This window comes from Lontra canadensis, unplaced genomic scaffold (assembly GCF_010015895.1).
Source record: "Lontra canadensis isolate GAN:19392208 unplaced genomic scaffold, GSC_riverotter_1.0 scaffold94, whole genome shotgun sequence".
Lineage (NCBI taxonomy): Eukaryota > Metazoa > Chordata > Mammalia > Carnivora > Mustelidae > Lontra > Lontra canadensis.
In genome coordinates, this window is record NW_022631088.1 from 2,808,093 (window position 1) to 2,822,578 (window position 14,486).

The window sequence follows — 14,486 nt, forward strand, 5'->3', positions numbered from 1 at the left end:
TTGTCAAGAAGGGGATTTAGAAGCTTTTCCTAAGCTTAAGTGTGGAACACTTAGGGGACCCTCCATACTCCCCTTCGAGCACCCTAGAAAGATAGGAAGGCGTGATCCAGCCCAGCGCCCCTCCACCTCTGCTTGCTTTTTGGTAGAGGGCCTATGTAACCAAGGGGTTTGGGATTTGATCTAATGGGAAACCCTGAAGAGTTTTAAATTGGGGAGTATCCAATTTGCATTAGAAAGAATACTTAAGGGCGCCTGGGTGGCTCAGTTGGTTAAGCATTTGCCTTCAGCTCAGGTCATGATCCCAGGACCCTGGGATCGAGTCCCATATGGGGCTCCTTGCTCAAAAGGGAGCCTGCCTCTCCCTCTTTGCCTGGCTCATGCTCTCTCTCTTTCTCTCTCTCTCTCAAATAAATAAATATAATCTTTAAAAAAAAAGAAAAAAAAATACTGAAGATGTAATGGATGGGTGTAAAGGAGGGAAGAACAACCAGAGAGTCCATTTAAGAGGTTGCTGTGTGGTGGCAAATTCAGGCAAGAATTGGTGATGGTTCAGGTCCAGAATAGTGCCTGGGACCCAAAATATTTGGGCAAAAAAATGAGAAAAGTGATAGTCCTGGAAGGCAAGGGACTCCAAAGCATTTCAAGAAGAGAGTAACAATATATGCTGAAGAAACATGAATCAAAGAATGTCCACATCTTTTTTAAAGGAGGGAGGTTTTAGGGTTTTTTGTTTGTTTGTTTGTTTGTTTGTTTTAAAGATTTTATTTATTTGAGAGAAAGAATGAGAGAGATAGAGCACGAGATGGGGAAGGTCAGAGGGAGAAGAAGCCTCACTGCTGAGTAGGGAGCCCGAGGCAGGACACCATCCTACAACTCCAGAATCACGACCTGAGCTGAAAACAGTCGCTTAACCAACTGAGTCACTCAGGCGCCCAAGAAGGGAGTTTCTAAAGCGTCCTCTAGATTTAGGCACACGGGGTAGTCTAGAATGACAGGTTGGACTGAGTTCGGTGGAGGTGGCCACCAGAAGTCAGAGTGTAGGGACACGCATAGGAGGAGCGGTGAAGGAGCTCTGTGATGAGGCCCATTTGTTACTCAGCACAGCAGGGTGCGCGCTGTTCACCGCTGTCCCTGCCCAGCGCGGACGCGCTTCAACACAGGTCACTAAAACACTGAAGGCAGGCGAGCAGGTACTTGTCCCGAAGGCAGACTTGGCCAAATTCCGGACTCGCCCCCCGGGTTCGAGATAGGATAGGATGAGACGTATGTGAAGCGGCGAGAAAGCGGAAGGGCTTCAAGTCCCAGCTGATGCCCCAGACAGCGGCCGCAGCGGGGACCGCTGAGCCACCACCGCCAGCCCGCAGGGCACGCGCGTCCGCCGGGTGCGCAAGATGGCCTCGGCCCGCGCCCGAGTGGGTGTGGTTCTGGGGAAGCCCCGCCCCCAGAACGCTTCTCCAATGGGGGCCGCCCTCGTGTCCATGGCGACGGCGGCGGCGGCGGCGGCTGCTGGCTTGCTGTAGGAGGCGCCGCCGCCGCCGGGACCTCTGAGCTAGGAGCGAACCCCGGAAGGGGGGGGCGGGCTCCCCCTCGCGATCGGCGGGGACAGCCAGTCCTGTGGAAGAAGGAGGGGGTCCCGGACGCCCAGCGACGCCCGGGAAGGAGCAGGAGCCGGGCGAAGGGTGGACATGAGCGACCACCTGAGTCCAGTCTCGGACCGCTAGGGGCGGACCCAGCAGCCCCCACCCCCTCCTCGGAATCTCGGGTGGGCAGTGTCCGCCAGGGGCTCCTCCTCCGCCAGCAGAGCCCAAGGGGTCTTAGCCGTCAAGTGCCAGGGTGTACACATGGAGAAACTGAATCGTGGGGACAGGGAAAGGGCCTGCTTAGGCGACCTTTGGTTTTCAGTTCCATTTTAAAATCGAAGGTCCCCCAAGAGCCCAGCCATCCCCTCCTTCCCATTCAGGAATAAAAAAGTCATGGTCATTGTCCCTGCCAGCTCTGTCCAGCTTCTATGTGCACCCCAGCGTGCGGTATGCAGGGGTGATCTTGGATAATCAGGACTTGTCAGGGAAGCCAACATTTCACAGGCATTCCCCTGCTCCCATTACCTACGTGGAAACCATCCCCTTCTGCAGTGGGATTGTTCTGTAGGGGCGGCAACGTTCCCTGTAACACCATGAAGGAGATCATTTGCGTGGACTCCCGCAGGCCTTCCTGGACCTGGAGGAAGGAAGATCGGACACATATTTCACTCTCACCCCTCTCCCCTCAGAACCTAAGAGGATGGAGCCAAATACCTGTAAGACCAGTGAATCGGAGGAAGACTACGTTGAGGAAGAGGAATCCGAGGAGGAGTGTGTTCGAGAAGCTACCCTCCCTTCTGACTCTCCTCAGCAGGAACTCTCAAAGGCTGACTATAAGGAATTTGGGGATGGAGTGTCCTTATCTATTGTAGCCAAGAAAATCCCAAAGAAAATCATAGCCCCAGCTGACTCAGATGACTTAGAAGTCGGCAGGAGAAAGAGAAGGCGGAAACGCAGGTAACAGACAGGTGCCTGGGTCCCCTCACCTGCCTGGATGCAGGAGAGAGTCACCCCTTGGCCTCCCTTCAGCAGTTGCGGAGGGAGGGCGGGGTCTTCCCTTTCATCTGCAAAAGAGGACAGGCAGTACAGGAACATCGTTAACCTTTTGGTACTACAAAAACACAAAATTCAGAACCATTTGAGCTGGCTTGGTTTGCATTTTCAGCCCATTTCTATCATCCTGGTCTTCAAGTGGCTTTTAGAGACAATGAATTGCATTGTAGATGTGTCGGGTACCTGGAAGCCCCGGGTCTGTCCTTTATCCCACTCTGCCTGATTTCTACTATTCCTCCCTTCCAGACCCCTGGCCATCAACTTGACCAACTGCAAGTATGAGAGCGGTAAGCACCCAGCTCGCTCACACATCACTGTCCATAGGAGGGCACCTGCAGCTTTCACTCTCGGGATGGTCCCCAGTCAGGCTCCCAGCCCCTGCATCTTGTTTGGCTGGCCTATAGCCAGTACTCAGGTACTAGCAGCTGAGACATCACTGTTCTAGTGGTAGTGGAAATCCCGCTGTTATCCAGAAAACGACTGAAGGTCACTATTGCTCTCCCCTTCCCAGATTTTACCATAATTGACATGAGAACAGGTCAATATGGTTGTGGTCCCCTCCCCCAAGGAAGCCCTTGAGGGGGCTTGAGGAATTAAAAGAAAAAAATCGACAGCTAGGTCAGCTATCTTTTCATCTCCTCCTGTGTCCACTGCCATCTGGGCCAGGGGCCACCCTGTGTGGGAGGTGCCAGTGTGACCCCTCTGGAGGGTCGGCTCTGCAGGTCAGAAACCACCCCAATTGAGAGAGAGAAGACTCAGGAGCAGAGAGCCAGGCTCTAGTTTTCTCTGTCACGGATTCTGGAAGGGCCCTGACAGCCTCATGAACTTGGAATTGTCACGTGGTAATTAAGCTGTAGCACTGGAGGTAAGAGCCACAACCCACTCTGTGGTCTGTTCCTTATCGGACCCACTCTGTGGTCTGTTCCTTATCGGACCCAGCTACAATCCCCAGGCTTGCTGCCAGTGTCCCGGCTGGCACCACTGACCTCCCTCTCTCCACAGTGCGTCGGGCAGCCCAAATGTGTGGCCTGAAGGAGGTGGGGGAGGACGAGGAATGGACTGTGTACTGGACAGACTGCTCTGTCTCACTGGAACGAGTCATGGACATGAAGAGGTTTCAGGTACAACCTCTGGACCCGAGTCTAAAAGGGGCCATGGTCCCTGAATGAGTCCTCTCCCCGTTCTGCTCGGGCAGCTGCAGCTGCCACCGTCTGTGGCTGTCTCCCTGGGCAGAGTGGGAAAGGCCATGGCCAGGGCTTCTGCTCCCCTGGAAAAATTCTCCTCTTGGGTTTCTGGAACTTCTAGTATAGGAAGGAAGGATCTGCTGGGCACTATTTGCCTGGAGGCATCTGTCCCCACCTGGCGCCCTTGAGGGCAGGTGAGCCCACCTAAGGGGAAGGCAGCTTCATTGCTCACAGCCAGGCGGGCAGAGTGATCGGCTTCTAAGCAGCTTATCCGAGCATCGGCATCCGCTGAGTCAGTGCGGGCCCCTGAACGGTAGCAAGGAAGTCAGGAAGGATGCGTCCCCCAAAAGATCATAGCCTCTTTGTGGCATTGTTGTTATCCTCTAATTGGGTCTTTTTTTTTTTAAGATTTTATTTTTTTAAAGATTTTATTTATCTGACAGAGAGAGAGATCACAAGTAGGCAGAGAGACAGGCAGAGAGAGGGGGGAAGCAGGCTCCCCGCTGAGCAGAGAGCCCAATGCGGGGCTCTATCCCAGGACCCTGAGCTCATGACCTGAGCCGAAGGCAGAGGCCCAATCCACCGAGCCACCCAGGCGCCCCTTAAGATTTTATTTTTAAGTTAATCCCTATACTCAACACGGGGCTTGAACTCAGAACCCAGAGAGCAAGAGTCACACACTCCACCGACTAAGCCAGACCTCTAATGGGGTCTTTGTGGTGGTTAGCAACTCCAGAATTTAGAAAGGTCTGCAGGCTTAGTTTGAGGGGAAGCCAGGAAGGGAGTGGAGGAGATTGTAACTGGTCCTACAAGTCACGGGAGAAGAGCCCGAGAGAGAGAGAGAGAGAGAGAGAGAGAACTGGAAGTGCTTGAGGAGCCCCAAAGAAGAGTCAAGTAGGAAGCAGTTGGAAGATGAGCAAAACAACATGAACAACATTCCTTGGGGGTATTAAGTGCTTTTACACTCTTCCCTCATTAAATCCTCAAAACCAACCCTGAGTGGCAGACACCCTTTTGTTAAGAGGACACCAAGGCTCATAAACACGAAGTTCCTGCAGCGGATGAGTGGTAAAGCCAGTGAGACAGCCCAGAACCGACGCGAGATGCTGCCTCCTGGCTCTGGGGTTCCAACAGGCGCCCTGGCAATGCCAGATTCTGGGGGCGCCGCGGCAGGACATTCCTGGGACTGCGCAGCTTCCTTTGATCTTTTGGAAAAAGGTTTCTCATTTGCTTGTACTCCCATGCACCAATTCTTATAGGACGCATCTCCAGTGCTCTGGGGGGTGTTATAAGGCAGCTAGAAAGCCCAGAGTCCTGGTGAATCCTTCTTGCTGCCCCTCATTTCCCAACCTCAACGCTCTCGGGATGGTCCCCAGTCAGGCTCCCAGCCCCTGCATCTTGTTTGGCTGGCCTATAGCCAGTACTCAGCACCCTTCACCTTGGAGATGTATTGCTGGCAGATCATATGCTCTCCCGGCTTGATCTCCCGGGGGTTTCGGGTAATGAAGATGCCTCGTCCCTGGCAACCGCTGTCCGGTGTGGACTTGTGTTTTGGGAGAGGCCAAGGAGGAGGTTCTCACTTGCTTTAGGGAACCTTCCTTTTCTCCCTTAGGGTATTGGGTACAGGGATTACCCCCACTGTGACTTTTTTTTTTAAGGTTTTATTTATTTGAGAGCAAGAGAGCACACAAGCAGAGGGGAGGAGCAGGGGGAGAGGGAGAATCAGGTTTCCTGCTGAGTGGGGAGCCTGACACAGGGCTCAATCCCAGGACCCGAGATTATGATGTGAGCTGAAGGCAGATGCTTAACTAACTTAGACACTGAGGCGCACCCCACCACACTTAAGACAGAGAAAGAGAGAGAGTGCGTGCATGTGTTTGTGGGTAGGGGTGAGGAGCAGAGGGAGAGTGAAAGAATCTTAAGCAGCCTCCACGCCCAGCACGGAGCCCAATGAGGGGCTCAATCTCAGGACCCTAAGATCATGACCCGAGCTGAAATCAAGTCAGACACCTAACTCACTGAGCCACCCAGGCACCTTGTCCACTGTGACTTCTACCTTGACCTTCCCAGTCCTCCTGGCATGCCCAAGGCCCCAGGGACCGCTGCTTGCTTCGCTGGCGGGGGTCATTAACCAACTGACTCTGTTTCAGAAAATCAATCACTTCCCTGGCATGACCGAAATCTGCCGCAAAGATCTGCTGGCTCGGAACCTCAACCGCATGCAGAAACTCTATCCTACGGAGTACAACATCTTCCCCCGCACCTGGTGTCTCCCTGCAGAGTGAGTGACACCCCCCCCCACCGCCACTGCCCAGGCTCATGTCCTCGAGTAGGAAAGGTTTCACCATCTCAGTTCCCTCCAGACTCTGGCCTTGTGACCTAGAAAGTCTCAAGGGATGAGACCAGCTGAAACTCTCATACCTTGAGACTTTCAGCTGGTCTAAGAAAAGAAGGTCTAAGACAGATGCTCCAGGAAGAGCATGGATGGGAGCAGAGCTCCGTGGGGCCTGGCTCAGCTGTGATGCACAGAGTCCTTCTTTTTTTTTTTTTTTAAGATTTTATGTCTTTATTTGACAGACAGAGATCACAAGTAGGCAGAGAGGCAGGCAGAGAGAGAGAGGAGGAAGCAGGCTCCCCGATGGGCTCTATCCCAGATCCCTGGGACCATGGCCTGAGCCGAAGGCAGAGGCTTTAATCCACTGAGCCACCCAGGTGCCCCGCACAGAACCCTTCTGACCAGCCTCTCTCTGCACGTAGCTTTGGGGACTTCCAGTCCTATGGCCGTCAGCGAAAAACCCGCACCTATATCTGCAAACCGGACAGCGGTTGCCAGGGACGAGGCATCTTCATTACCCGAAACCCCCGGGAGATCAAGCCGGGAGAGCATATGATCTGCCAGCAATACATCTCCAAGGTGAAGGATGCCTCGGGACCACCGGGGCCCTCCCCGAGCCCTGGGGTGCCTCCTCTCTCCCAGTGCCATTAGCTCCTACCCTTCCTGCTGCTTCCCCTCACCTCAGAGGCATCCCAGAGTCATGCTTCAGAGCAAGCCTTTCTGGGTCTGAATCTGAGTTTTCCCACTTCTTAAATGTGTGATCTTGGGCCATTTCTTACTCTTTCTGTGCCTTAGTTTCTTCATCTGTTGAATGGGAGTATTAACTGTAACTATTTTATGCTTCATACTGTTATTATGAAAATTAAATGAGGTATTCTGATTTGAAACACTTACAACAGTGCATGGGATAGAATGAGCACTTCAAAGATTTTCTTCCCCGGTGGGTGTGCGTGCTTTCAGCCCTTCCTCATTGACGGCTTCAAGTTTGATATGCGGATCTATGTCCTGATTACGTCCTGTGACCCTCTTCGGATCTTCATGTATGAGGAGGGCCTGGCCCGCTTTGCCACTATGCCCTACGTGGAGCCCAGCCACAGCAACCTGGTAAGGGGCCAGCTGGCAGCCCTGGGGGGGCAGGGCAGCGCCCTCCTCTCATGAGCACTGAGGTTCCATGGAGAAACCAAGTAGAGAGGCTTGTCATTGTCACCCGTGAACCCTGGCACCTGGCTGGGAGGAGAGCATCTGGAGGGTGGTGAGTGCTACGAGGTCCTTCCTGGAGGAGCCTGGCCTACCCCTTTCCCCAGGAGCTTACCGGACAGTTCGTAGGTGAAGACAGACAGGAGATGAGCTGTCCTGGGGAGGGATGGGTGATCAAAAGGCAATAAAGGGCTAGAGAGGGTGCTGGAGGGAAGCAGTCTGAGCCACGGGACCGCTCTCTTCCCAGGATGACGTCTGCATGCACCTGACCAACTACGCTATCAACAAACACAATGAGAATTTTGTCCGGGATGATGCTATGGGCAGTAAGAGGTACTCCCTACTCTGATGGCTCTTCAGCTTATGGTCTCAGCAGCCCAAAAACTGAGCCGGCTCTTGGAAGGCCAAATGCTCAGGAAAACCATCTTTATAGACCCCTGTCCTGTGCCTGACCTCTAAGTGCAGCCCCACCCCCCCACCCTGATCAGTAAGCCCCGCTCCACGCTCCCATGCAGGCACCCAGAAGTAGGGGTAGTGGTAGGGACCATCCTGCCTGCGGCCCAGATCCACTGGTGTAGAAATGGGTGGTCCTCTGAGCACTGGGCCTCGCAGGAAGCTGTCCACACTCAATGCCTGGCTGCGAGAACACGGCTACGACCCCGGAGAGCTGTGGGGGGACATAGAGGACATCATCATCAAAACCATCATCTCAGCCCATTCTGTTCTTCGCCACAACTACCGAACCTGTTTTCCCCAATATCTGAGCGGAGGTACATGTGCCTGTTTTGAGATCCTTGGTTTTGACATCTTGCTGGACCACAGGCTGAAGCCCTGGCTGCTGGAGGTGAGGAATGTCTTTTGGGCTTTGCAGAACCAAGGTCCAGAGGCCGCCCTGAACGGGATGCCTGGCACATACATGCACTCAGTTGGTGGAAGAGAGAATGGGGGACGTGGTGGCACTGGGGTGGGGATGTAGATCTCTCCGCTTTTGACCCGATGAGTCAAATCTGAGTGGTCTCTGGCCACTGGTCCAGGATTTGAATCCCAAGTGTTCCTCATATAATCTTTGTCTTTTGGGACACTGTATCTATAGAATCAGGCTGTCTGGGTATCAGAGGGATCTCCGTGGCACAGTCCTGTGGCCTTGGGAGTCAGAAACACCCCGCCTCCTTGGCTGAGGCCTTTGCAGGGGGAGATGTCTTGACTATACCCTCAGTCAGGTCTCCAGGAGACCACGCCTGCTTGGGTGATGTGGGAACGGGGTGGATAAGGACTCCTCCTGGCAGGTAAACCATTCTCCAAGCTTCACCACCGACTCCCGCCTTGATCGAGAAGTGAAGGATGCACTTCTCTGCGATGCCATGACCCTTGTCAACCTCCGAGGCTGTGACAAAAGGAAGGTGATGGAGGAGGACAAGCGGCGAGTCAAGGAGCGGCTTTTCCAGTACCATCAGCAGCCACGGGAAGCAAGGTGCTCCAGGTGTCTGAGCTGTCTTGTTACCACTGGCCTGGGCGTACGAGTGCTTCTTTAGGTGGGGAAGGTGGTCTAGGGCTGATAGGCTACAAAGAATAACTTTTTTCTGCAGAGATAATATGTTCAAAATTCAAAAGATACTGTGAATAATCTCTTAATTCTTCTTCAGCTACTGTATCCCCCCAGACGAGCCAATCTCTGTTCCTTGGGTCACGTGTATACTTGGATAAATATTTAATGCATACATACCTACACACACACACACACACACACACACACACACACACATTGTTCTCCTCCCTTTACCCAGACAATAATGTAACTTTCACATTCTCTGTCCCATGCGTAGCAGTGTCATTTGGAGCTATTTCCTGTTAGCACATAAGGAGCTTTATGTGGTCTGATGAGCTGTTTGTTCTTGCTTTTTTTTTTTTTTTAACAAAGCTCCTCTAGAAAGTTTATCATGAAACAGAAAACAGTCTAGTCATTCCATAATAAGGGATTGTTGAAATCGGTCTTTTTCACCCACTGTTGCTTTCATTATAAGATGGGTTACAAACATGGCGATTTGTTGCTGATACTAAATTATAATGTTAATAATACATATGAATGAGGGGCTCCTGGGTGGCTCAGTGGGTTAAAGCCTCTGCCTTTGGCTCAGGTCATGATCTCAGGGTCCTGGGATCGAGCCCCGCATCGGGCTCTCTGCTCAGCAGAGAGCCTGCTTCCCTCTTTCTCTCTCTCTGCCTGCCTCTCTGCCTACTTGTGATCTGTCAAATAAATAAATAAAATCTTAAAAAAAATACATAAGAATGAATTGGAGTAGGTTTAGAATTATTCCCATAACAACATCACTCTTCACCACCTGCTTCGCAATAGGCGGGGCCAGTGTGTATTTGATCTGTCATGATATCCTGAGGGCCTGGAACATGTAGGCACTCAAATGTGTGAACAGAGGGAAGTAGAACTATAAATACAGTGCGTATTCCCACAGCCGGACATGACTGTAGGAATTGTGTCCTTCAGTGGGGAAAAGGGCTGAAAACTACTGGACTTTTTTTTTTTTTTAAGATTTTTATTTATTTATTTGACAGGTAGAGATTACAAGTAGGCAGAGAGGCAGGCAGAGACAGAGAGGAGGAAGCAGGCTCTCTGCTGAGCAGAGAGCCTGATGTGGGGCTTGATCCCAGGACCCTGGGATCATGACCTGAGCCGAAGGCAGAGGCTTTAACCCCCTGAGCCACCTAGGCGCCCCAACTACTGGACTTATTAAGCAAACATACAGCAGGGCCTGGCCAGCTCAGTGGGTAGAGTGTGTGACTCTTGTTCTCAGGGTTTTGAGTTAGTGCCTCAGGTTGGGTGTAGAGATTACTTAAAAATAAAATCTTGGGTGCCTGGGGGGCTCAGTCAGTTAAGCATCTGCCTTCAGCTCAGGTCATGATCTCAGAGCCCAGAATCGAGCCCCACATCAGGCTCCCTGCTCGTTGGGAAGCCTGCTTCTCCCACTCCCCCTAACTGTGTTCCTGCTCTTACTATCCCTCTGTCAAATAAATAAATAAAAATAAACAAACAAAATCTTAAAAAAAAATAAGGAACAAAAGTACAATCATAGAGTCACTTGAATACTAGGCAACCATTAAAAAATGTTGCTGTATGATCCCGTTTTTGTCTGAAAGAAGAAAGGAAGGGAGGATTAAAGAAAGAGCAAGGTAGTTAGGAGCAAAGCTAGGATTCAGACTCGGGGGTCCTGTCCGAGTCCATGCTCATAACCAATATGCTAATTGCACAGTAAGATTATGGGACATTTGGTCTTTTTGTGCTTCTGCATTTTCTGTAATTAACATAGATTATAATCAGAAACCCCAAAAGATGGTGATAACTTGGGAGTGCTAGCATATGAGGAGACCCCTTTGCACTTAAGATGAAAACCAGATTTCTGGGGCACCCGGGTGGCTCAGTCATTAAGCGTCTACCTTCAGCTCCGGTCATGATCCTAGCATCCTGGGATTGAGCCCCTCATCGGGCTCCCTGCTCGGCGGGGAGTCTGCTTCTCCCTCTCCCACTCCCCATGCTTGTGTTCCCTCTCTCACTGTGTCTCTCTCTGTCAAATAAATAAAATCTTCAAAGAAAGAAAGAAAGAAAGAGAAAGAGGGAGGAAGGAAGGAAACAAACCAGATTTCTGGAAGTCAAGCCTCTGTTTTCATGGCTACACACAGGTGGCATTGGCCAGATGGCCTTGGCAGCTTTCCCTACGTGGGCCATGGACAGAAAGGCTGTGAAGCTTGTGGGAGATCCTCAAAGCTTTGGCTAGCCTTCTTTCCCCCACTGCACATTCTCACAGTCCTCCTGACTCACTCTGAGCCTGGTTTCCGTAGGCGAGAACAAATTGAGTCATCCCATGCTGCAGTACTAGACCAGGAACGCTATGAGGATTCCCACCTCGGGGGATACCGGCGGATCTACCCTGGGCCCCACACGGAGAAGTACGCACCTTTCTTCAAGCACAATGGCTCCCTCTTCCAGGAGACTGCTGCTTCCAAGGCCAGAGAGGAGTGTGCCAGGTACTTTGCCTTGCATTCTCCTCTGTCCACTTGAGCGGAGCTTATCCTGAAGCTGAATTGCGCCCCAGCAGGGCAGAGAGGAAGCCGGACACTTGAGCAAAGAGGAATGGCGTCTTATGTCCTATGACTCTTAGTGACTCCGTTTCCCTTTAGAAGGCTTCCCGTCTTCCTCCTCATTCTTCTCCTGTCCCCCCCCACTCTCCCATACCCTGTCTCCCTCACCCTGCTTCTCCCCAGTACACTTTCTCCAGTGTCTGAAGCTTCTGTGTCTTGTCAGGCAGCAACTGGAAGAGATCCGCCTTAAGCAGGAACAGCAGGAGAACTCAGGCAGTAAGAGGCGAAAGGAAAACAGGGACCAGAACCAGGGTGAATCAGCAGGGGAGAAGAGCCGATCCAGGGCCGGGCTCCAGGGACTTTCCACCCACTTGGCTTATAGGAACCGGACCCGGGAGAAAGAGGTGTCAAGGGTTTGGTAGCAGGAGATGGGTTGGGACTCCTAGAGAAGGGAATCTTTGCTGTCCTCTCCTCCTCTTGTATAAGGGAGTGAGGAGTTCCTAATGAGTACATTGGATCTGACCTGGTGGACCAGGAGGTGAGAGAATGGATAGCAAAGGGCACCTTCCACTAGGGTCAGGGAAGGGAATGGGGCGGGGGAGTGGAGTGGGCAGGAGTCCCCCAGCCATGATGGTGTGGGTCTCCCCCTTGGAGATCTTGAACTCATCTCTCATGTACTTTACAGCTGCTGCCCGCACGCCTGGATACCATGCATCCTCAAGAGATTGTGGAAGAGGAGGAGCTCGAGCGCATGAAGGCCCTGATCCAGAGGGAGAACCTCATCCGAAGCCTGGGTATTGTAGAGCAGCTCACCCGCATGCTGCACCCCAGCCGCCAGGGCCAGAAAAAACTTCATGAGTACCTGGTGAGGGTCCCTACGCAGCCTCTCACAGAACACGGGAAAACGGGCTGCAGCAGCACACAGTGGTGGTCACAGCACAGGCGGCTAATGTGATGGTATCTGGCACGCAGCCCGGGAGAGCAGAGTATGCTGGGTGTTGGGAAAGGGTCTCTTGGTTCCTTCTGCATTTGTTCCCCGGCTCCCTTGTTTGTGGTAATGACGTCTGGCCCAGTGCAGCTCCCACCCTTCTCCTAAGAAACCTGTTCTCTATGTTCCAGTCTTGCAATAACCCCAAACTCATGACTGACAAAGAACAAGGCCACCACCCTCAGTGGCTTCTGTGTAATCTCTCCCTAGCACTGCCAGTAACACGGCTCTAACGGGCGATAAGTAAACAGACTTGGGCCAACAGAACAGCTGCCGCATTCACTATTCCCTGGGCTAGTAGCAAGCCTACTGAGTCCTCAGTTTTGGCTGGGCCCCAAAGGAGTTAAGGGGTTAAATAGTGGCCACAGTCTAGAAGAGATGTTTCAGTCACCTATCTGCTCACACCGTTCCATCCAGCCTCAAAAGAAATGTAAGGGGCTGCTCTTCTCCTCTAGCCTAGATGCCACCAGGACGGGCTGTGCAGTCAGAAACTGCAATCTGTGAGTCTGGTCCCATTGGTCCTCCTGAGAAGGGCCGCAAAAGAGCAGGGCCCTCCTCCTTTCCTGCATCCAGTCCGGGCCCACGAATTGGTCCCCAGGATCTTAGGGCCACTGCCAACCATGAATGCTGCCATTCCACATCATTCCTGGTGCCACCTACAGCCCAAGAACTTCAACTGGATAGGAGATCCAGCAGCCATCAGCCCCTGTTCATTGTCAATGAAGACATCTGGAAGGCGCTATTTTTCCAGTGCCAGAGTCAGGCTCACTAGCCGTAAGTATACAATACCAGCTTTGGTCACTCTGACTTGGGTAAATTCCCAGTAGCAAACATTACAGCTGGGATGTTCCCAAAATATAACATGGCACTTCCACCAGTGTGGGAGTGGGACAGGTAGTGGGTCCTGGTAGAAATGGCAGAAGTACAGCCCCAGCACTCAACAAACCTAACAGGAAAACCGACAAGTAAACACACAATTACAATGCAGCGTGGTATAGATACTGGAGGGAAGCATGGGATGCCATTCCTCTGTGTTGGTAACGGGGCAACAGGTGGTAAAGAGGTGAGGAATCTCCTGTGAATACCAACTCAGGGGACCCATGTTTCCACTGCAGAAGGCCAAGCCAACAGAAGGCTAGAAGCCATAAACAGAGCCCTGGCAGGATCAGTGTCATCCACTTTAACCCCAAAGCAAGGCTATCTTCTGCAGCCAGAAAGAGTGGAAAGTGGCTCATGGACTGATTGTGCCTGCCCTCCGCGGTAGACTCTGAACACAGAGCACCCAAAGCCCGTGATCTCACTCTCTGCCCTGCCTCTGCACCCCTGATGCTGCAGACCACTGCCCTCCTTGACCTCAGCCACCACCGGTTAACGCAGGATGCAAGCCCAGCACTCGACCTCTTCTGGAGAGGCCCCTCAGGTTTCCAAGGGGCGGAGGGCCTTCAATCTTTGCTAAATGAAAGACTGCCACCAAGCTTCAGTTTGAAAAGCCCTGGCCAGGAACCCTGTTTGCACAAGGCAAAACACAAAGACATCGAGAATTCCTCAATACCCTAAGATTATTTTCAGATCCGTAAAGACTAAAAGATGAAGAGGAGCTAGGGTCGGCCACGTACTCATCCCCGCCCTTCAAACCTTAGTCTGGATTTATAGCTAGGTGATGGGTCTGAACCCCGGGTGCGGCCCGGGGCTGGAAGTCATTCTGGCGACAAGAAGCCCCTTCCTTTCCCAGAGGAGCCGTGTGCCCAAGGCAGGGGTCTGTGGCCATCAGAGGACCGCCGAGGGGACGCCTTTAACGCCGTCGTGGCGGAGACAGGCCGGCCTGGGCAGCCCTTGGGGTGGAGGGGCGGCTCTTGGCAAATGAATCCGTCTTTTTATTAAAGTTTATGGCGTTTTGCAGGAGCGTCCTCTACGTCATTCTGGCCCTTGCATCTCAGGCTCAATACTCTCCACATTCACAGCGGGGAAGGGCGGGCAGCGCACGAGTTCAAGCCCGTCTCCCCGTCCTCCGCCGGAAGCGGGAGAGACTCGCGACCATCCCTGCTTCCGGCCCGCCCGTC

At 52.5% G+C, this 14,486-nt stretch overlaps 1 protein-coding gene across 3 annotated transcripts; it reads left to right on the forward strand.

Annotated features, from left to right (window-relative positions):
• The first annotated feature begins 1,501 nt into the window (after positions 1-1,501).
• Positions 1,502-13,789, forward strand: LOC116854785 (tubulin polyglutamylase TTLL13P-like). Of its 3 annotated transcripts, none has more exons than XM_032836955.1 (15): positions 1,502-1,762; positions 2,270-2,537; positions 2,880-2,920; positions 3,636-3,754; positions 5,968-6,098; positions 6,575-6,731; positions 7,113-7,256; positions 7,597-7,682; positions 7,962-8,193; positions 8,636-8,829; positions 11,199-11,384; positions 11,662-11,842; positions 12,124-12,303; positions 12,882-13,200; positions 13,542-13,789. In XM_032836955.1, the coding sequence occupies exons 2-15, from the start codon at positions 2,281-2,283 to the stop codon at positions 13,688-13,690; spliced, it is 2,376 nt and encodes a 791-aa protein (XP_032692846.1). In that variant the 5' UTR covers positions 1,502-1,762; positions 2,270-2,280; the 3' UTR covers positions 13,691-13,789. The 3 variants fall into 3 exon arrangements, with proteins under 3 accessions (XP_032692846.1, XP_032692847.1, XP_032692848.1); XM_032836956.1 differs by having other exon boundaries at positions 12,887-13,200; positions 13,542-13,634; XM_032836957.1 differs by having other exon boundaries at positions 12,887-13,650.
• The last annotated feature ends 697 nt before the right edge of the window (positions 13,790-14,486 follow it).

Bases quoted from the DNA above. Each gene is read 5' to 3' on its own strand.
- LOC116854785 (XM_032836955.1), top strand. From the start codon at position 2,281: ATGGAGCCAAATACCTGTAAGACCAGTGAATCGGAGGAAGACTACGTT. The intron at 6,099-6,574 runs GTGAGTGACACC...CTCTGCACGTAG, and splicing joins ACCTGGTGTCTCCCTGCAGA to CTTTGGGGACTTCCAGTCCT. The intron at 13,201-13,541 runs GTAAGTATACAA...TTTCCACTGCAG, and splicing joins CAGAGTCAGGCTCACTAGCC to AAGGCCAAGCCAACAGAAGG.